The sequence below is a fragment of the Martes martes genome (assembly GCF_963455335.1).
Source record: "Martes martes genome assembly, chromosome: 15".
Taxonomy (NCBI): Eukaryota; Metazoa; Chordata; class Mammalia; order Carnivora; family Mustelidae; genus Martes; species Martes martes.
Genome location: NC_137903.1, coordinates 15,321,566 through 15,344,466, shown reverse-complemented (window position 1 = coordinate 15,344,466; position 22,901 = coordinate 15,321,566). Strand labels below are relative to the sequence as shown.

The window sequence follows — 22,901 nt, the reverse complement described above, 5'->3', positions numbered from 1 at the left end:
TTAAGAATGCAGCAAACCCTAAAGCATGAAGAAAAGGAACAAGGCCATAGTATCTATAACTGATCTTTTGAAAAATTAAGCTCATCAGTTCTAAGAATCTTTCCAGGAAAGTTATTTATTTATTTATTTATTTAAAAGATTTTATTTATTTATTTGACAGACAGAGATCACAAGTAGGCAGAGAGGCAGGCAGAGAGGGGGGGGGGTGCGGGGAAGCAGGCTCCCTGTTGAGCTGAGAGCCCTATGCGGGACTTGATCCCAGGACCCTGAGATCATGACCTGAGCAGAAGGCAGAGGCTTAACCCCTAAGCCACCCAGGTGCCCCCAGGAAAGATATTTAACACTTAACATTCATCAGGAGGCAAATGTCTAGCCATAATATGAAAATTATCAAGCCGTACGTATCTTGCTATAGTCTGTATTACTAGCTTCTTTATTTAATTGCTGACTCATTATCTTTATTCGGATCTACCATATTCCACAATACCATTTGTTGAGTGTAGGGACACATTTTGCTGTTTCTTCCAGTAGAAAAAGCATATGCTTGGATCCACACAGTCCCCGACTCTGATATCCTACAGCAAATCATTTAGTTCATATCAAAAATCTCAGATTCTTTATGAAATACATATACTTAGTGTTCATTTATTCATTCATCCATTCATTCAAGAATTGTTTGCTGAGTTTCTAGTTCCTACCAGGCACTGTGCTTGACTCAGCAGATAGAATTTTGAAAGAGACTGTCTCTACCTTTCAGGAGTGTATAACCAAGTCAACAGGAAAAATGAAGTGAAGCTACTTGAAGTAACATACTGTCTCTGAGTCTAGAGTAAATCACAGTGGCTTGAATCCTCATGTATTTTCTTCTATTCTTAAGGGCTTGGCCATATGTATGTTTTATTTTTCAGAACTTTCAATATGCTAAGACTATCTATAAAGGCAACTGCACTTGGCTAAGAACCTAATCTCCATCTACTAATCTAATGACCTTGAAAGCTAGTTATTATGTCGAGACTGTGAAATATATAATAATCCTTCAATTAACCAAGATGAACCTAAAATGTTCTGGTTCACTTAATTTACTGGTTATAGAATTAGGTTAAAAAAAAAAACTTTTTAGTTGACTACTTCCTGAAATATATTAATATATTTCCTCTACTACTAAATACAGCAAAATCAAAAATAACGTGAGAAAATTTATTTCCCTAACAAGAGTTAGGGCAAAGACTTCCACATCTTTATGACGTCCTGCATCAACATTACTCTGGGGCTGACAGATATCATTTGACTCCACAGAATATTGTTTGAGATCACAAAATGATTTCGTGTCATGTAATTTTAGGGCTCAAAGAGACATTAAAAATCATCTAGTTCAAAGCCCTGATTTTAGGCTTAAAGAACATAAAAATCAGTGCAATTAAGTGAATTTGCCTTTAGTTACACAGTTAATAGCAAAATCTGAATTGAAATGCGAGAGAGCGGCCTCCCAATAGCGGTATTTATTTTTCAAAATACCGCAGATGTGTAAAACGTAGGAGATTGGGATGGATTTACACCGATTGCACAGCATATCCTAAAAATTGCCTGGGGAGTAGAACTTTGTTTCATGACATTTGCCTCCTGATAAAAACAAAGAGTACAAAAATTTCTGTTTAATTTTGGTTGCTTCTAAGGAATAGAGTGTTTTCTGGATTTTGATATTACCACTGTTTTGAAAATAGTGTGGATTTCTGTATTAGTTTTTGAAAATCAAAGTGATACCCTTCTTACATCTTGAGTAATAAAACTGAGTAATCAAAGATGCTGCTTCATAAGCCCATCTGCGTGCTGAACACCTAGGCACATGGAGTCAGTTCTGAATAGGATTTTTAACATTGCCTGATTGCCCTTGTTTTGGGATGTCAGGTCAGACAGTTAGCAATAGTTGAATGTAGTTTATTTTCTCGTGGTATAATATTTAGAGCATTCAAGAGCATGTTAAGTAAAATGAATGCATACACAGTGTCTACATAAATGTAAATTTATTCATAATCAAGAGCAGAATATTTTCTATGGCATTTATCAAAGCAAATATCCTTATATAGGTATTGCTATAAAATGAAGAGTGTGTTTAAAACAAATAGGGACAATCTCATGTTTATATTCAGTTATTTTCAGATGTGCTATTAAACTTAAAAAAGATTATATTTCATCAAAAAACAAAAGGAACCACTGCGTATAAATTCCACAGTAATATCAAGGTCTTTTAAAAGACCTTTGTATAAAAGTGCTATTTTGCATTAAAAAATGCTATTGTCTGTCTAAAGACCTCTAAAGTATGTTGATTCTAGGGTTTTATTAAGTGACTGTTCTTTTGAGATAGAAGTGTAACGTAAACCAGACTATAATAACAATCCAGAATATTTGGGGGTCATTTAAACCTTCATTTTAAAATATAAGACTTAAATTTTCTTACCGAATATTGTTTTCCAAACAAATATAAGCTCCATAGGGAAATAACCTTATTAATTCAAGCATTTTAGAAAAAGCCCTTACCAATTATGACATTCTAGAAATAACAAAGAAGAAATAATTTCTGATAATCCCAAATTAGATGCGGGAAAAAAAATCGACTGACTCGGACTGTTATGCCATCATTTTGTGTAATACAAAATAAATATGTTGGTATTAGATTACGTTCCCATTTACGGTGTGAGGTTAGTTTTCAGTCTCAATAGCAATACATGGGTTTGCGTTTTGGGTTTTTGTTTTTGTTTTTAAGTGAACGAGTGAGAGAAGATGGAACAAAGGAAGAGAGAAGCAGGAAAGGGAAGAGAAAGAGACAGAAGTAACGTGAACTTACTCCGAGCTTGATGAGATATTTATTACCAGGGGACAAGTATTCTAGCAGGTGATCCTGAAAAAGTTCGGTGCTGTTATAGACGACATCCCAAACTGCAAAATCATGCGTGTGATTCAAAATATATAATATATAGCGCTCCAGAATCCCATGTACATTTCTTGGTTGTTTCCACCTGGGAATGGAAAAATATAGCATGACTATCCATCATTCCTTCAAGTCAAATCTGAGATGTGCAAGATTTTTAAAGGACGCATATGAACTTGGATTTATACCACGCGAAACACACACACACACACACACACACACACACTGAATGTTTAAAAAAAATCTAGTAGTTATTAAACGTCTCTTCTGAATGATCTGAAGAAAATATGGCATAGTGCCTGCTTTCCCGTTACCTATAATTTTAATTAGCTAATAGTATTAAAAATGTGTGAGCATTTCGTTTTGAACTTAAGCCGTAGAACAAGAATTGAGGGAAGTAGGACATTTGAGAATTTTTGAGAAACGGGAGAGAGAGACAGAGAAATAACATAATTGTCCTGAAAAAATGCAGCCATCTAATGTCGAATTAACATGCCACCCCAGGATACAGAAAAGCCTAGGACTGCAGTGCTGAAGTCGTCAAATCAAACGTCATGGATAAGGTGAGACACTACCTAGACACAGAAGACTGTCTACTTGATGGATGGGATACGGTAGGCAGAAGGAAAAGTAGAGATGTTCCACATACGGCTTACATTGTGTCAGCGAACATGAGCCGGACAGTTCGTAAAATAGACAGAAATTGGTAAGCTGAGAGATACTTAGAGTAGTGGGAGATCTTTTGTGTAAGTAATGCGGGCTCAGCTTAGGGCAGCCCTGAAAGCCAGTAGGACAGTTCAGACCCAGAACAATGGGGTAGGAATCATCATGTTTCCCAGTTTGAATGAATATCCTAACTTACTCAGCCCAAACTCTTCTCTTCCAGGTGGGAAAACTGAGACGGACAGAGATGAATGCAAATGAGTATTAACTGTCGCAGGAGAGGCTTTTAAGTTCCGATTCGGTATGACGGTACACCCTGCACCTCGGAGATTGGGAAATGGGTCAGAATCACGTCATATAAAAAATAACCTGAACATACCTCTAGGTGAAAATTCCCTTCTGACTTCAACCAGAAGGGAACAAGAAGGTCCTAGCTTATACTCAAAAAGGAAATAGATATTTGGACTCTAATTCCAACTCATCACGGATGACACTCTCCTACAGAAAGCCCTAGGCAGTCCTGTAAGTGGTCAGTTCCCCTTTATTGAAGTTTGCACAGACTCTGTGTACGTACACAGCTCAGCCTGATTGCATAGAGACGAAATGGAAATTAAGTTGGCAAGTGATAATCAAAGGTTCCCAGAACCACTGAACTAATCACTTCTATGCATTTCATCACAATAAAATTAATTTTATGTCACAAACCCTTCCCTTGATTGAGCTCACTGGGATTCTTGCATAAACCAGTGTGTGACAGAGACAACATGTCTACTTACTGCACATATATGGTTCTGGAATCCAGGACGGTCAGAAGTGGGGAATCCAGGTGCTCTGGTGGCTGCTGTGCCGTGTACAGTATGGCCAGGGAACTGTTTGTACATCCCACACATGTGCAGGCACTGAGGACAAACCGGTGGGGTGTAAATACTGGTAAATCTAGAGGTTGGAGGGGGAAAAAAAAGAATTTATTTACTATATTTTTTTATTCAGGTGGTCCCACTCCTCCTCTACATCCTCACTTCTTAGAACTGCTAAAGTAAAGCTTAAAACAAGAATCAATAGCCTTAAAAATCAATAGCAATAAGATATAGGCTGTTTTATCCGTTAACTATACTACGGTTATTTTTAAATAGACAGGTGTCAGTCAAACTCCTGCTTTAACTTTTTCATTTTAACAACTTGACTGTCCTCTTGAATGTCTACGACCAGGTAAGTCTCTTTCTGAGTTTAGAGCTATTTCAACCGCTCGGTTAAAAAATAAACGTCGACTCTGAGAAACAAACTGAGGGTTTCAGAGGGGAGGGGGGCAGGGGGTTGGGTGAGCCTGGTGGTGGGTATTATGGAGAGCACGTATTGCATGGAGTACTGGGTGTAGTGCATAAACAATAAATTCTGGAACACTGAAAAGAACAAAGATAAAATGAAAAAAAAAATAAATGAGACATTTAAATGATTTTTAAGGCATATTTGAAGACAAGAGGAGTTGCTTTTGAAATGCAAATACGTAGCTTGTAACAATGCCTAACTCCTTTCTCCTGTCCCCCCGACCAACTGTTGTTTGACCTTCAAGTTGTCCAGCTCAGTGCAAAAGCCCCTTTCTTTCTCCTAACACATCCTGCCGTGACCCCTGGCACCAGGTGGAGCTATTATCCTCTCCTTGGATTTGGCTCCCATGGATTTGCACACACCCTGTGCAAAGCGTTATAATCCTGTCATAATCATTTGTTTACGTGACTATCTGATCCATTAAACTGAACATGGTGAGGGAAGGATTCATTTTTCATCCTCAGTATCTAGCACAGTGCCTGGTACATTGTAGGTTCTGAATATGTATTTGAACAAATGAAAAAGGAACTAATGAATGAGATGATCAAAATTCAGTTGAGCTGGGTTTGGCCAATGACTGAGAGAGTGGGATAATACTCCTCCAGTAATGATCTCTCTCCCTCCCATTAACTCCCCAGTACATTCTACCTGTCTGCCTTTATAACGGATATCGCCTTTCCTTGTATTAAAAGAAAATAATCTGTAATTTACCAATTCAATTCTGAAATACCCTGAGCACTTCAGTTACAAAGGCACTTAATAATTATTTTATTGATGAATCTAACCAAAGTGCAGTCAACTTTACCAAGATTTAAATATCATTCATACTTTTATACTACTGGAAGAAATTCTTATTTTCTGGAATATTTTTGAAATAAGTTGGTCACAATTTAAGTGACACATATTTTTAAATCTCATTAACATTGAACCATTACAATTCCATATTTAAAAGACTAATAAAATACAACCTAATTTAGAGAAATAGCTTTTGTATTACACTGATAGCAGAACTAAATTAGAAAAGCACACTTTGATATTTATGCAAAGTATAGTCAGTTGGTCAAACATGTAGATCATCAGAAAAACGGCAAATAATTTTATGCTAAATATAGTATTCTAGACCAAAAGAGTGGTTGGTCATCAAGAAGAGACTCATAATGCTTTGGATTCAGCTTTGTTATTGTTAAAATTTTATCCTACTGGTATTCGGTGGTAAAGGCTGAGGTGGGCACCCTCCAGCGATGTGCTCAGAAGATGTGTTACAAGGACACGTTGAAGCTGGGGGTGAAGGGGTACAGCATTGGCATTGCCCGGGACTGCCGGAGACATGACAGGAACAGCTGCACCGTGTGTGCGCAAGTCAGACAGAACTGGCGGACCTTCATCTGGACCAACGTTCTTTGAAACTTGCTAAGTTAAAAATCATGAGAACAGTGGTCTCATATGCTACAATGAGTGGAAACTACTATTTGCTGTAGGAAAATTTCAAGCAAAGAACAGCTCCTACTAGCAAGTCCAATTCTGGCCAAAATTATAATGGATTAACACGCTAACACATCATCATCTGCTCCCCTCTTCTCTTCACTTTGTCCTTTTGATTCGCAGGAAATTGTTGACCAGGCAGCTTCTCCTCTCTGTTATCTGTCTGAATTCCTTGCATTCCCAAGGCAGGGAAAGCTAGGGATTTTTGTTCCTAAGTCTGGCTTTAGAAGCAAAATCAAGGAGGACACAGAACCCAGAGTAAAGCAGGAATCCCTGATGGGTAAGTCAATACAATTAGGAGAAAGCTGTAGCATGTGAACATCAGAGTATCTCTACGTTTTCTAAAAGAACATGCCTCTGCTGAAATTGTATTCCATGGGATGGATTCCAAGTGACTTTGGAATATTTCGCATGAGCCTCTCTCTTGGCCGTTTCAGATTGTCTTGGTCAGCTGCAAATGAGACTGTGTGCTACAATGTTCTTTGGCCAACAGACTCTGCGGTGGGGCAGTTTTTCTTGCTTCCTTACATTCTAGCTTTTTGAAGTAGGGGTTTGGCTACCCAGTTTGTAGGTGGTGAGGAAGTCATACCATTCAAATGTGGCCTGATGATTGCTTGTCTGTGTTTGCTGGGACTGACTTGCACATCTAAAAATCATTAGTTAATTCTTAGTTATCTTAGTTAATACTTAGTTACCATCCTCAGGCTGGTGAGGTCAGACTGCATCATCATCATATCATCACCTTGTAGTATCTCCTTACTATAGAATACCCCGCTCCCTTTCCCCCTATACCTCCATACTTTAAAAGTGACCTTGATCACCTGACTCGAACTCACCAGGGATATCTGTCTCAGATGCCCAATAGCCTCCTGTAGCAATTAGTTCCAGGGTTACCATCGATATCCAGTTTCTCCTGTGACAAAGCATCCTCCTCCATGGATTAGGAAACTTGTATGTCTATGCCAGCTGGGGAATGGGGGAGACCAGGATGAAGAAGACCATCTAAGGTGTTACAGGTGAGGAAGATAGGAGACAGCATGGTTTTAACTAAAACATCCAACAGGGTTTAAGGATGTTAGTGGTGTATGATTGAAAAGTGCTACAGAAAACATAGAACAGAGCAAGAAGAATCAGAAGTGCTAGGTAATTTTATTTTATTATTTATTTATTTTTTAAAGAGTTTATTTATTTATTTGACAGACAGAGATCACAAGTAGGCAGAGAAGCAGGCAGAGGGAGAGAGAGGGATGCAGGCTCCCCGCTGAGCAGAGAGCCCGATGCAGGGCTCAATCCCAGGACCCTGGGACCATGATCTGAGCCAAAGGCAGAGGCTTTAACCCACTGAGCCACCCAGGCGCTCCGTGCTAGGTAATTTTAAAAGGCAAGAGTCAGTGGAGTCTATGGCAAGAAAGTGACATATTGAGCAAAGACTTGGAACGGGTGAGAGTAAATCTGGGATTCTATTGCAGGACCATTCCGGGAGAGAAAACAGACAGAGCAAAGTCTTGGAAGGAGGAACACGCGTGGCATGGCTAGCAAGGAGGCCAGTGTGGCTGGAGCCAAGCAAGTAAGGCAGAAAGAAGAGATGACATCAGAGATGTCATGAGGGACTGGATCATGTGAGCCTTGTAGGGCTTTGCACAGATTTGGGCTTTTAATCTGAGATGCAGTGAGGAACGTGCGAGAGGATTTTGAACAGAACTGTCGCATGATCAGTTGGATATCATGACTGTCACCCCGGCTGCTGGGGAATGTAGACTGCAGCGAGCAAGAGCATAAGCATAAATCTCACTTAAGAGGCTACTGGGGTAATCAAGTAAGTGGAGGCTTGTCATAAGGGAGAAATGGTCAGATTCTGAATACGGTTTTTCCCCCCAGATTTATAAGGTATTAATATATAACATATATAAGATTAAGATGTACATTGTGATTATTTGATATGCACATATGTTGTAAAATGATTACCACAATAAGTTCAGTTAACATTTCTATACACCTCATATAATTACCTTTTGTGTGTGTGTGTGTGTGTGTGTGTGTGTGTTGAGAACACTCAGGTTCACTCTCTTAATGACTTTCATGCATAAACACAGTATTGTTAACTGTGTGGACCATGCTATACCTTAGATCACCTGAATTTATCACCTTAGAGCTGAAGTCTGTGCTCTTGGACTGATACCTCCCTATTCCTCTCCCCAGGGAGAGGTCCTCTGGCCTCAATCCCTTGGCAACCATAATCCTGCTCCCTAGTTCTATGAGTTAGGTTTTTATATTCTAAATATAAGTGAAAACATGTAGTCTCTGTCTTTTTTTGTCTCACTTATTTCACCTAGCATACCTATCCATATTGTCTCAAAGGGCAGGAATTCCTCGTTACATGGCCAAATATCATTCCTGTTTGGGTGTGTGTGTGTGTGTACATGTGTGTGTGCAGTGTGTATTTGAATCTTTAAGCTTATTTTATGCTTAAATTCAACATACAAGTGAGGTAATATGGTATTTGTCTTTCTCTATATGACTTCTTATGCTTAGTGTAATATCCTCCAGGTCCATCCATGTTGTTGCAAGTGACAAGATTTCATTATATTATAATCTTCCATTGTGCATATATCCCACATTTTCTCTATCCTTCATCCCTCAGTGGGTACTTAAGTTGGTTCCATGTCTTGGCTATTATATATAATACTGCAATGAACATGGGGGTACTTACATCTTTCTGAGTTAGTGTTTTAATTTCCTTTGGGTAAATACCCAGAAGTGGGATTGCTGGGTCATATTTTAGTTCTAGTTTTAATTATTTTTAAGATTTTATTTATTTGGCAGACAGAGATCACAAGAAGGCAGAGAGACAGGCAGAGAGAGCGGAGGAAGCAGGCTCCCTGCTGAGCAGAAAGCCTGACATGGGACTTGATCCCAGGACCCTGGGACAATTACCCGAGCCAAAGGCAGAGGTTTTAATCCACTGAGCCACCCAGGTGCCCCTAGTTTTAATTTTTTGAGGAAGCTCAATGCTGTTTTCCATAGTGGGTACATTCAATTTACATTCTTAGCTACAACACACAGGAGTTCCTTTTTCTCCACCTCCTTACCAACGCTTGTTATTTTTTGCCTTTTTGATGATAGTTGTTCTAACAGATGTGAGGGTCTTTGCAAATCCCTTAGATTTGCATTTTCCTGATGATTAGTCATGTTGAGCATATTTTCATGTACCTATTAGCCATCTATATGTCTCTATTTGAAAAATACCTACTGAGATCTTCTGTCCATTTTTTAATTGGACTGGCTTTTTTTATTTGTTTGTTTTGTTATTGAGTAGCATGAGTTCTTTATACAATTTGGATATTAGCTCCTTATCAGACATATTATTTGCAAGTACTTTCTCCCATTCAGTAGGTTGCATTTTCAATTTGATCTTTCTCTGCTCAGAGTTTTTGAGTTTGACGTAGTTTCACTTCTTAATTTTTGCTTTTGTTGTCTTTGCTTTTGGTGTTAAATCCAAAAAATCATCACCAAGACCTCTGTCTTGGAGCTTATTACTTATGACTTCTTCTAAGAGTTTTATGGTTTCAGGTCTTACATTCAAGTCTTGAGTGCACTGAGTTAATTTTTGTGAATGGGGTAAGATGGTGGTCCAGTTTCATTCTTTTGCATGTGACTGTCCAGTTTTCCCAACACCATGCATTGAAGACATAGTCCTTTTTCATTGTATATCCTGGGCTCCCTTTTGTAAATTAGTTGGCCATATATGCATGGTTTATTTCTGGGCTTTGTATTCTGTTCCACTGATATATATGTCTGTTTTTCTTTGCCAATAGCATCCTGTTTTGAATACCATAGCTTTGTAATATATTTTGAAATCAAGTAGTATGATGGCTCCACACAGGGAGTCAGCCTAGGACTCAGTCTAGTGCTCTACAGGCCAGCTCTAGGGTAGTGAATTAGGTGCTCACTTTATTCTCCTTCTCCCATGGGGAGAGTCTTGGTCTGTGCTGGGCTGCCTGGATTTGGGGTAGGGATAAATGCAAGTACTGTGAATTGATCTTTCCTACTCTCCTTAATGTATCTTTCCTTATGTCTGTGCTTTATCCAATACCTTATTTGGAAATCTTGGCTCTTGTGAAGATAATTTTATGTGTGAATAGTTGTTCAAATTGATGTTTCTGGGCAAGGGTCTGGTGTTGGGGGATTAGTGGATCAAAACAAGAAGTCCCTATTCTGCCATTTTGCTGAAATCACTCAAAAGGCTCTCTGGATATGTTTTAAAGGCAAAACTATAGGATTCCTCAGTGCACTGTAGATAGAGTATGAGAGAGAGAGGGGGGGGGGAATCAAAGCTGACTCCAAGGTTTGGCCTAAGCAAAGGCAAGAATGAAGTAACCATTAATTTGGTTGAAAAAGATCACAGGAAAAAACAAGTATTGAAGAGGAAGATAAAGAATTCATGTTTTAAACATGGCAAGTTTGAGACATTAACTAGACAAATGGAGATGTCAATTATGAAATTTGAATATTAATTTCAAATTTCAGGAAAAAGTACTGGACTGGGATATAATTTGAGATACCATCATATATATTATATTTAAAGTGGATGAAATACTAATAGAGCAAGTGCAGATAGAAAAGAGAAAAGGCAAAGGGATTCAAATATTTTGGTAGACTTTCCTTTTTCTGGGAGTAAAGCACAAATCAACTAAAGAAACCAAATCAAATCAAAACAAAACAAAACAAAGAAAGAGCAACCAGTAAGGTATGAGAAAAACAAGAAGATTATAGTATCTGGAAGTCAAATAAATCAAATGTTGTAAAGGTGATAAGTCAAACAAGATGAGGACTACAGACTGACCGGTGTTTAATGATACAGCAGTCATTGTATTTGTGCAATAAAGTTTCAGTGAAGTTATGGGTGTCAAAGCCTGACTCAAGTGAGTTTGTGAGAGAATGAGAGATAGTGAATATATATGTATATATATATTCGTATATATATTCTATATATATCTATATAAGAATAATATATATAAGAATCCTATAGTGAATATAAAAAACTTCTTTAAGAAATTTTATTGTAAAGTAGGAAAGTGAGACAACAGAGAGAAGGTAAGTAGAGTCCAGCGATTTTGTTTTTTATTTATTTTTTATTTTTTTAAAGATTTTACTTATTTATTTGAGAGACAGAGATCACAAGTAGGCAGAAATACAGGCGGAGAGAGGGGAAGGGAAGCAGGCTCCTGGCCAAGCAGAGAGCCCGATGCGGGGCTCGATCCCAGGACTCTGGGATCATGACCCAAGCCAAAGGCAGAGGCTTTAACCCACTGAGCCACCCAGGCGCCCCGAGTCCAGAGATTTTAAAAAGATAATTTGAATGAGATAAAAATTATCTTGTATGTTGATGGGAATGACCCAACAGAGAAGGCAAAATTAGTAATGGATGAAAGAGGAGAGAATTATTGGAGCTTTGCTTTAATTACATGAAAAAATGGAATCTAGTAAGAAAGAGGAGGATTGGACTTGGAGCGAGGACAGATACTTTTTAGTTATGGGAGAGAAGGCAGACAACATGGGTTTGAATTCTGGTTGGTGGGTGGAGGGTCATGGGAGTATATGGGATTTATCTTATAACTGCTTCTATTTTCTCAGTGAAGAAAGGACCAAGATCATTAGTGAAGAGTGATCTTTTGATTCCCCAGAATAATACACTGCTGTGGGCCCTCTGTTTCTTTTAGAATGAAATCTAATAATGGTCAATGAAATACTAGCTGACTTAACACCTGCCTACTTCTCCTCATTCCTTCTATACACTAGACATATTTCCGTTCCTTTAACTTGACAATGTCACACCTCCAGGCCTTTGCAGATATGATTCCTTCTAGCTGGAATTTGTTTTCTCTTTCTTGATACTTGGCTGAATTTTTCTCATTCTTCAAGTTCAACCTCCTCTGGGTGTTCTCTCTTGATAATCCAACAGCGTGCCTACCACCATCCCTAGACACTCACTGTCATATTGCCGTGTTTAGTTACTTACTATAATTACCAAAACATGTCAGAAATTGCCATGTTATTTATTTCTTGACTTTATATCCCTCCCGGGGGGATGTAAACTCCTTGAGTGGAGACAGATTTCTTTTTTTCTTTCATGTACTCTACAATATCTCCAGGACTGATATAATGTCTACCTAGCATAGTTTGCCCATGAATGGGTAAGACCAGAGGGAGACCTCTCTGTCCCTTACCCAGACTGCCAACATTTTCTCAGAAATAGAATAACATCTAAAAATCTCTAAGAATTTAATTAATTGTTAGGTCAATGAAGGGTCTGTAATTGTGAGATGAAAGAGATTCACTATTGAAAAAAAAAAAAAAAAGGGCAAAGCTGTGTTTGCCTGAATGCCAGAGCATTATTTTCAAACACGAGTGCTTCATAAGAAATATGGACTAGAGATACACCACAGTGTCAACAGTGTTTTTCTCAGAGTGAGGGCATAAGGAAAATTTAAATCTTATTTATTTTTTGGTTACATATACTTTTTTTAAAATTTCTTTTCAGCGTAACAGAATTCATTGTTTTTGCACCACACCCAGTGCTCCATATATTTTTCAAATTTTATAATATATATGTATGGACATGTATAGATGGAGACAGGACAGCCATAATTTACCAATATCGTTATTTAAGAAACTGTAGACCTAGCTGATACATGCCCTCTTACACCTTCTATGTCATACTTCTCCTTCCCTCTATGACTTCAGCATTGGCTCAGTTTTCTTTTCAATTATAATTCCTTTTTGGCAACCCCAACATCCTCAATAATGACTCATCTCTGAATCTGGCTTCACTTTGACTTCCTCAAATGTAATGTCCTTCACCTCTACTTCATCTATTCGACATTCAGCACAGTTATACCCACTACTTGATCATCTTTGGAACTATTTCCAAGATTCTTAATCTAAAATATAACCTCTCCGACGACAAACGGACAGTCTTCCCACCTCTTCCTCTTGTCACATCGATGCAGTCTCTCCTTTGTCACCACACAATGTCTAGTCTCTTAGCAGCTTCTCCTTTTCTAACTATTTGCAACATTTGCATTTTCCTTGATATGATCTTTGATCACCCCCTTCAGGGCCACGCTCTCCAGCTCCCTAGAGACGTTCACCTCCCCCGCCGACTTCAATATATGCTATCCCAATTCCTAGCTCTGGATAAATCTCACCATCTCATTTCTCTAATGCTTCTCATACCTCTGAGATGTAAATGGGAAATATTGCTGAACATATTGAAAGAGTCTCCCAGAATTTTAGGTTTTCCAGTTTCAACCGGACCCTTGGCGCTCCTCAGTAATAACTGTCTTGTTCTCTTATTTCTTTCTTCATTATACTCATCTTTTCTTTTCCTCCTCCCATGTTTTGGTCAGTTCTCTACATGAATTGAGTGAGGTCTAAGATTGGAGCCCTTAGCTATAGCTCTGTCCTCTGAACCCTACAATGCTTGAGATCAGTGCCACAGGGGCTGAGTTCAATATGGCTGTTATATTAACCTATTTTGTTTCCTTCTGCCCTTCCCTGCCTCCCCATTTTCCCCTCATTTAAATTATCATCTAAATTTCCCTCAATTAAATTATAAATCCAGAGTTTATAAAATAGGTGCTATCTATGAAACAGAATGTGGTTGGTTGCTTAGGGAGCAGAAAGAGCAAGAGAAACTTCCTGAACAGAGTCATTGAGGGGAAGAGAGACTACTCAGGGTTTACATATAATGTTGGGAAAACCAAGAAATGCATATCCCCTTGCTTCCACCACCTCAGATTTCCCAGAATGATGGAATAATGACGGAAGACATGTACCAGGAGGGGCCTCCTGCCTCCTGTTTCCAAGATAGAGTCCCGGGAGGGGGGGCAGTGACAGATCCCAGTTCAAGAAATGACCTTGGTGTGTATACACAGAAAACAGTGCAAGGATTTCAGTTTCCCAACTGTGATACGGAAGCAAAGAAGGGATCTCCTGGATCTGGGTGAGATATCTCAGCAGTGATCTTTTTGCAAAGAGAAGGAAAGTGCCATAGATGGCCACGCTCCAAATGCCAAGAGACTATGTAAGATTCTGGAAGCTTTCACACCATCAGAGGACAGGAGTGGGACCCCTGAGAATGACTGATTCTCTTACTACAAAATTTTATGGGAGGGAAGTCAGTTATCCAGTGTAGCTACAGAAGTAAAGATATAAACAGTTACATAGAAACAGAGATACAGGTAGATGTCTTATGGATAGATCTGTAAATGTTCCACGCACAGTGCATAAACATTGATGCTTATGACGACGATACAGCCAAGATTTTTCACGCCAATGCAGAATTAAAAATTTTTTCAATTGTTTTCCTTAAGATAATTCACACGTGCACACAGACACAAATTTGGTGGGCCACGCTTCTAGTTTGGGAAATCTGATCTGATCGCTGTGCCTTTGCTACAACAGGAATTGAGGATTTTCTCTTGATTCTGAGAATTTAAAAACTATAAACTCAACAGTGCAAAGAGAGCCAGACTGATTAAATAGCTTTTTTGACTTCCAAGTCATTTTTATGCCTATACTGTCCACCCCGAAGTGGATTATTCTCAATGTATTTCCATAAGAAGATGAAGTGTCACAAGTGTCCTTTGAATAATGAGGCATGAAAAAAAGAAAGGGATAATATCTAACATGATACATGGGAGAGAAAGCTGCACAGGTGGCCCGACTGGGAACTCCTTGGTGAAACAAGAAGAGATGTGAGCAAAAGGGGGAAAAAATTACCAAAGAAAAGAGGCGGCAGCATCAGGTTGGGGTGGGGGGGGGGAGAGCAGGTGTCTGAAAAGGAACAAATGGAATCAGGGTTTTTCTGAAAGAGTCAATTTTAAAAAGTGAAAAGGAGGGTTACAGGGGAGGCGGGTCAAGGCATTCTTTGGGAATGAGCATAAGCAAAGCCACCAATTTATAATGTAAAGCAAAGAGGGCTGTAATGATAACTCTCTCCTCCCTGCCTAACTGAACAGATTCGGTAATCCGTCTCTACAGACGCGATTAGGCCCTTCAAGGGGAATGCGATGGATCAATGGATTCTAAGAATTGCAGGTATGTACACAAATCCGAGTCGAGGAAATGGAGGGTGGGGGAACCCTGAAAACATAAGGCCACTGTTTGTCAGAGCCCCTTAGCAACAACATCTTGTTTTCCATTTGCTTGATTGCATCATTTGCATAAGATCAAACACAGGGAGTTGTAGACAGGGAAAAACAGATCACTCTAATATGCATTAGAAATGGATCCACAGACATCGTCCTAAGACGTGTTACACGGAAATGCATCCCAGCGCATGGAAACCTCACCGATTACTGTCAAGCAAAGTATAATTTACAATACCGGCCATGAATTATATGCTATTTTGCGATTGATTTCATGCTGTTGTTCAGAGAATTTCATTGATCTCAATTTACAAAATGAACCAATAAGTAGGCAATGATTTTAACTCCTGGTGTAAACTGAGGAATTTATACCTTATTGGTTTCTCCCATTAGAAAATTAAAACGCAGTTGTTGCTTCTTCAGTCTCTAATGTATGTTATCTAGTTGCATTTCTGACAACCTCCCAGTATCATTTTGTAAATGAAAAACACAGCTTCTTTCTGATTTTCTTTTCTCCTGTCTATGCATCCTTCCCACAAATCATCACCGGGATGTTTAAAAATGTTGGAACAGTCTAGGCAACTCCTGACCACATCTCCTGCTGTCATTTGGTATTCCAACCTGAGAAGCACTACTAGGTTATGGTTCAGTGAGAACACGTCTTAGGCGGTAGACCTGAGAGGTGGTGTGTTTTCCACAGATGCCTGGAAAGCAATGAGCTATGCCACAATGCACGTGGGATGTCAGGTTGCATTCATCTCTGCCACTGTGTAGCCCTTGCTTCACGATTGCTTCCTCAGCCTTTTGATTCCAGAAAATCAGATTCTGACCTTATAATTAATAAAAACGGAGGCTTTCTTCAGCCTGGACATCATTGCTCTTTGCTCTTCATAGAAGCCGAAATTTGCAACACGCTTCTCTTGGGCCAGGTGAGCAATGAACCACCACTAACATCCCATCCTGTGCTTTCAAACTAATTTGCAGAACTAGAATCTCTCTGCCCTGATAAGTCCTCATAATTACAACCGCACCCAAACAACATTACTCAACAAATTTTCTATTTGTGTTTATAATGTTTTCCACCTCATCAGAGAAATCCACAGCTCTCCCTTTCATCAAAACCTTGCCCAAAGTTTGTACTAGACATGGGGCATCACCTGACTCCTTCATGTGTGCATTATGTGTACTCTATTTAGCTGCCTTCCTAACGAATCTCCCTTGTGAGCATCCTCAGATGAGTTGTCTAAGTATTTGTTCACGGTATAAGTTCTTTGAGAACAAGGATGCATCTTCTTATAGGCATCCCCTATGACTTCTAATACTTTGGACTCTACTGATGGTTGAATAGTAAAAACTTCATTGTGATAAGAAAACTGGTGGTAAGGAAAACCTGGTGGGGGAGCCCAGCCTGCTGGGAGTTGTCAGTCACTAGTTTGGAGGGAAAAAAAAGGAATCATTACTGTCAGTTGTGATAATGAGGGATGATGCTTCCTCATTTTCCTCTTTTCTTCTTTGGCTGGTTAGAACAAAAGGCTTCCATGCAAAACTCCTTAGGCTGACAGCATTCTTATCCAGCTGTCTTCCAGTCTGGCTTTCTGAGCATCTCTAATACCTGATTTGTAATGCAGTATAGTATATTGAGCCCAGGGTTGTTTTTCTTGGTTACTTTTATAATATAACCCTAGAGCAGTGCTCTCTTCTCTCTCTCTTTCTCTCTCTCTCCCTTTCTTTCTCCCCTTATACGCATACACACATGCACACACACACACACACACACACACACACACACTAAATTCCCACCTACTCCTCCACCTTGTCTCTGGATAAGAGATACAGAATTAAGGACTCAGTCACAGGCTTCCAATTTTCATAAATGCTTTCCAATCACAAACCAAAGAGGAGAAAATTGTGATACACTTCTAGGAATCTTTTCTAAAGAAATTTGAGTTGTACAACTTAGCTAAACATTTCTTGCAAAACTAGGGGATTTCCTCTCAGACTTAGGTGGACATTTGCTACTCTCATATTCTTTAATAATCTTAGGAATCAGTTAATATACTGCAAGACAATACTCTACTCATGTGACATACTGTTAAACAACAGAGGTTAATGAGACATAATGAGAATAATGATGTGTCTAGCTATCTGTAGCATGAAAAGAATAAATTTATGAACCCGCGCTCCCCCAAGAAATGATACTGAAGGTAAGATGCTGTTAGTTCAGTAACAACAACGGCTATAACATTGACTACATACTCTTTGACAGGCCCTAAACATTAAATATGTTTTATACTCTCTCATTTATTTTAACCAACTGAGCCACCCAGGCTCCCTCTCTCATTTATTTTAAGTTGCAAAATAACTCTAAACAAGTACTGTTATTTCCAATGTATAGATAACAAAATTCCAGCTCAAAGAGATCAGCTGTGTAAGACCCTATATGAGGATCAGAAGCCACCTGAATTCACTTGGAAAGCAGTGCAGCCTTGAGGCTGGAGGTGCCCATGGCCAGACCATTATTTCAAAGGGGACTCCACGCAGTTCACACCCTGTACTGCTAGCTTTAAAGGATTGCATGAGAATGGTTTTCATTGAAGACCCATTACCAATTCTTAAATATTAATTTAATGCTTTTCTAACTTAACCCTATATTGGACACTGTGTGATACGACATGCTCAGATATGCTATGTGTGATAATGATATGCTGAGAAAATTGTTCCTGCACATAAGAGAATGTGTAAAATGAACACAATGGATTCTCAACCTAAATTGTAATGTTAGGGTATAAATAAATATCCTATTAAAAGTATGCTTTTACATCAACCTGTAAAAATGCAATGCATCATAAGTAACCACTGTGTTTATAGAAGCTGAAGAAGTCTTCAGTGTCACAGCTAGAATAATTCTGGCCCATTATAAGACTTACTGAATTGTCTATCCTAGAGCCATTTCCATAAAATGACAGGCTTTTCTCTTTTAAAACAGTAATTTTCAAAGAAAGGTCTGTTGACACTCCTCCAGGAAAAACACTTGTATTATAAGTGTTCACACTATGAGGGTGTCTAACTTTTTATTTCTGAAGTAATATCTTACTGATGATTTTAAATAAAGTAATAGGTCTGTGATGGTTAAATTCTGTATCAACCTCGCTGGGCTGTGGTGTCCACTTGTTTGGACAAACACTCATCTAGATGTTGCTGTGATTAATACTTAATAATCTGTTGACTTTAAGTAAAGAAGATTACTCTCCATCATGGGGTAGGCCTCATCCAATCAGTTGAAGGCCCTAATAATGCTGATGATGTGTCCCATGTAAGAAGGAATTCTGCCTTAAGACTAAATCACAGAAATTCTGTCTGTTTCTAGCCTGCTGGTGTGCCCTGCAGATTTTGGACTCAAGACTGCAGGTTGGATCTCCTACTTGCTGAGCAGACCTACAGATTTCAGATTTTAGATTTGCCAACCCCCACAATCATGTGAGTCAATTCCTTAAAATACAAATAAAAATCCCCCTCCCATCATTCACCCTTTTACTCTAATATAACATCTGGGGTCCCTCATAAAAAGAGAACCTCATCTTGAGTGTAAGGTATATGTAGATTCCTCTGGGTGTATGTTACAGAGTTGGTGGCCAGTCTACTTTGCATGAGAACTGGAAACTAACATTCCTGGCATAAGGAGCAAGTGTGGCAGTCATGGAAGGAAGGAACAAATTTGGGTGTACTCTGGATTCAGATATATCTGTGGATTTCAGGACAGCTCATGAGATGGCCTGACAGAAGACTGCTTGTGTTATAAGCTGGTTCAGATTTGGGAACATTTGCTTCTGATGCTCAGAGATGAGGATGTTTAACCAGAGCAAGGCCATGGATATGAGTTACTGTGACACTTGGCCAATTGGTGTCAGGTTTGATCCTAAGTGCATGTGAGAAAACCCACATGATTCCCCAGAAATGCATGAGGATTATTAGTCTGCAGAACGCAGAGATCACTAGCAGGTGAGGGTGATGAGCAAGTAAAATATGAGTATTAGAACTAATGAGACTCATTATATATACAGATACATGAGGTCTGGGAAAATCTGACATAAATATATCTATGTCTATCCATCCATCCAACCAACCATCCATCCATCCATCATCCCTTAATCTATATCCACTTCAGGGTATAATCAATGGCAGTTCACTGTATCAAATTTATACTTTCGGGCACTGTATGTTTCTTTTTTCTTTTTTAAAGATTTTATTTATTTATTTGAGAGAGCAAGAGAGTGTGGGGACAGGGGAGGAGCGGACAGAGAGAGACAAGCAGACTCCACACTGAGCACAGAGCTGGTTCCGCCCCGTGACCGTGAGATCATGATCTGAGCCAAAATCAAGACTGACGCTTAACCAACTGAGCCACCCAGTTGCCCCAAGACTCTGTATGTTTGTTAGATGGAAAATGTCTTTACAGCATGGGTTCAGGAGAGGAAAGTGAAAATTGGTATACCTTACAGGTGATAGAGACAGGAGAGCTGGATCTTTTTTGTCTTTTTGTATAACCCCAAACCAACAATCTCTCCATTCCCTCTCAAAGACTGCTCAAAACAAATAAAAATCAAAGAAACTGAAAACAAAACAAAACAATTTGGGGTAAGATAGTGTCATTGGCCTTGCGGAGAGAAAATAACAAAACTTCATTTGCGTAGTAAGAGAGAGAGAGGGATAGACAGATATGGTCACACAGTAACCGTATTTTCATTAGTTAATATGGTATAATGATACTGATGCAAGACAATATATTGGAATCCAGAATTGCCTGGCTCCGCCTAACATAGCAGAAATATACATGAATGTTACATTTAGATGTAAATCATTTAGAACAATGCTTAATAAAGAATAGTGTTATGTATTTGTTAATTAAAAATAATGTTAGGAACACCTGGGTGGCTCAGTCTGTTGAGCGTCTGGCTCTTGGTTTCAGCTCAGGTCATGATTTCAGCATCCTGAGATCGAGTCCCACAGGCTACCCTTTCATCAGGGAATCTGCCTCCCCACTCTCTTCCCCAGCCCTTCCTCCTGCTCAGGCACTCTCTTTCCCTAAAATAAATTAATAATTCTTTAAAAATAATGTTAATAAACATGGTTATGCCCTAATGTATATAATGATTTGCATTCTTCTAATTTTTTCATGAAACTAGTTTTTGTCTTTTTAGATTTAGGGGGTAACTATATGTAGGCACATGGTAAAAGATTAAACTAGTAGAGTACAAAATAGTACAAAATGAAAAGCAAACATTTTCCTCACATTTCCAACTCCTTAAAATTGCCAACACTGGAATAAGGCTCTCACACAACATGAGATGGCTATCATGGGTTTCATCAATAAAATGGGGAGTAGCTGCATCAGAGTTTGGCTAATAACCATATAATAAATTTCTTTCTTTCTTTCTTCTTTCTTTCTTTCTTTCTTTCTTTCTTTCTTTCTTTCTTTCTTTCTTTCATGTAGTTGCTAATGTGTAGAGCTAAGACCCATTACAAAAGCACACAGGCCAAAACCTTAAATACAATTGGATGACACTATAGAGAAAGGAAACCAAAAAAAAAAAAAAAGAGAGAGAGAGAGAGAGAAGACATCACTAAAGACCTAGTTTTGAGTTTGGAGTGTTGATTAGGGTGAACATGATGGAGTTACTGAAGTTTCAGGCCCCATTTCTTCATCTCATTAAAAGGAATTTATATCATGTGTAACATCTCTCCCTGTAATTGTTGTGAAGATAAGATAAATAGCCATAAACACATTTCATAAAGAAGAGTTTATCACACAGGTAAGATATAACAATTTTAAACCATTATCAAAAACAGCAGAGCCTGATTCTTTATATTTAAATGTGATTCCTATTAATTAATGCTCATAAATACCAGGAATGATATACTTTAAAAATGTTTATCATGTCATTGTGTAAAACCCAGGATATATTTTTTTTAGCTAGGATATATTTTTTTAGCTAAGTCCAAAATATACAATCAATTTCTTGTGAAAGGAAGCATAGATATTTGATTTAACATACACAAAATAGCTTTTTTGTCATTTCTTTATTCACTCCATGAGTATTTGCTGAGCATCTGTCATTGGCGTCTACTATGTGATTTATATGCTAAGATACAGCAGATAACAAGATACATACACGATATTTTCTTTTGAACTACGCATTGCTCTGGATTACGTTTTCCAAATTTCAGAGATCCTGTGTTTTATCTGGTAAGGATATTTATGAGGTACTAATGATTCTAAAGCACTTTAATTTCTATAGCTTCAATAAGTCTTAATATAAAATGGTAAATGGTTTGAGAAGAATATCTGTGCAAAATTACAAATTATAGTGTATCTCCTATGATAGGAACTGAATTACTTATAAGAAGAACTAATCTACGAAGAACTGAAGTTTCACTGATTAACAACAAATTACAATGAGAATATTTGCACCAAAATACATACAAACACAAAATTGAAAATAATGTAGGATTAGCATCCATGTCTTACTATTAGTCCCTCAAATACTCATATTTCCAGGCTCTTCAGTTTTTATCATATTTCACAGTAAGTCACGTACACAAATAAGTCATGAAAGAATTGATAAAATACGACTCAGGTATTTGTTTACTTAGGCTGCTATACCCATCAGATGGAGAGAAATACATATATACCCATTTAATCTATCTTAGAGCAAACATCTCTCTGTGTCTTTATATTTGGTGAATAGCCTCACTGTCACTGAAATTATAACAAACTTTTATTAGACCTTTCATAGTGGTAATTTCACAAGATTTTTATTTCCTTAATTACACTCTGAAATCCTCCTTTTAGAAATACTTTTATTAATGTTTGCTCAATGTAACTATTAATGAGCTAATTTTATTTAGGCACATCTTTTAAGGTAGTATATTTCTTTACAGTGATAGAGTTGACTATAGCTCTCATCAAAACAAAAAATTTCAAGAAGGAAGCCAACTATAATTTATAAAATGTCCCCCCCCCAACCAAGTGGAAAAATTCTACTGATGCTGAATTTTAGAAATGTCTCCTCAAAAGTTTGTTGGAGTTCAGTTTATACTAAAGGAATATAGCGTTATGGAAAACATTTATTTGATTTATATTTTAAAAACCAAGCTTAACTTGATAGCAGTGATTCAGCTGAGGGGGAAAAATCTTTTAAAATTATCTATATAGTCTTTTCAACACCCAGAGTTCCAACCTAATAGAATTTATGACCTACATCCTCTTGATTTTTGCATAATAGAGCTACACAAGTGGCAGAAAGCGACTTTCTAATCTCCCTACATGAAATAGATATTCAAATACTTGCATA

At 38.2% G+C, this 22,901-nt stretch overlaps 1 protein-coding gene across 2 annotated transcripts in view; it reads right to left on the bottom strand.

Moving 5' to 3' along the window:
• The window catches only part of USH2A (usherin), a gene marked incomplete at both ends in the record, with an annotated part of 700,457 nt that overhangs the window by 333,462 nt on the left and 344,094 nt on the right, over positions 1 to 22,901 (bottom strand). For both annotated transcript variants that reach the window (XM_080825193.1, XM_080825194.1), the window contains 2 exons: positions 2,843 to 3,014; positions 4,366 to 4,525. In XM_080825193.1, coding sequence (XP_080681319.1) covers positions 2,843 to 3,014; positions 4,366 to 4,525 — 332 coding nt within the window. The remainder of the gene's footprint in view (positions 1 to 2,842; positions 3,015 to 4,365; positions 4,526 to 22,901) is intronic.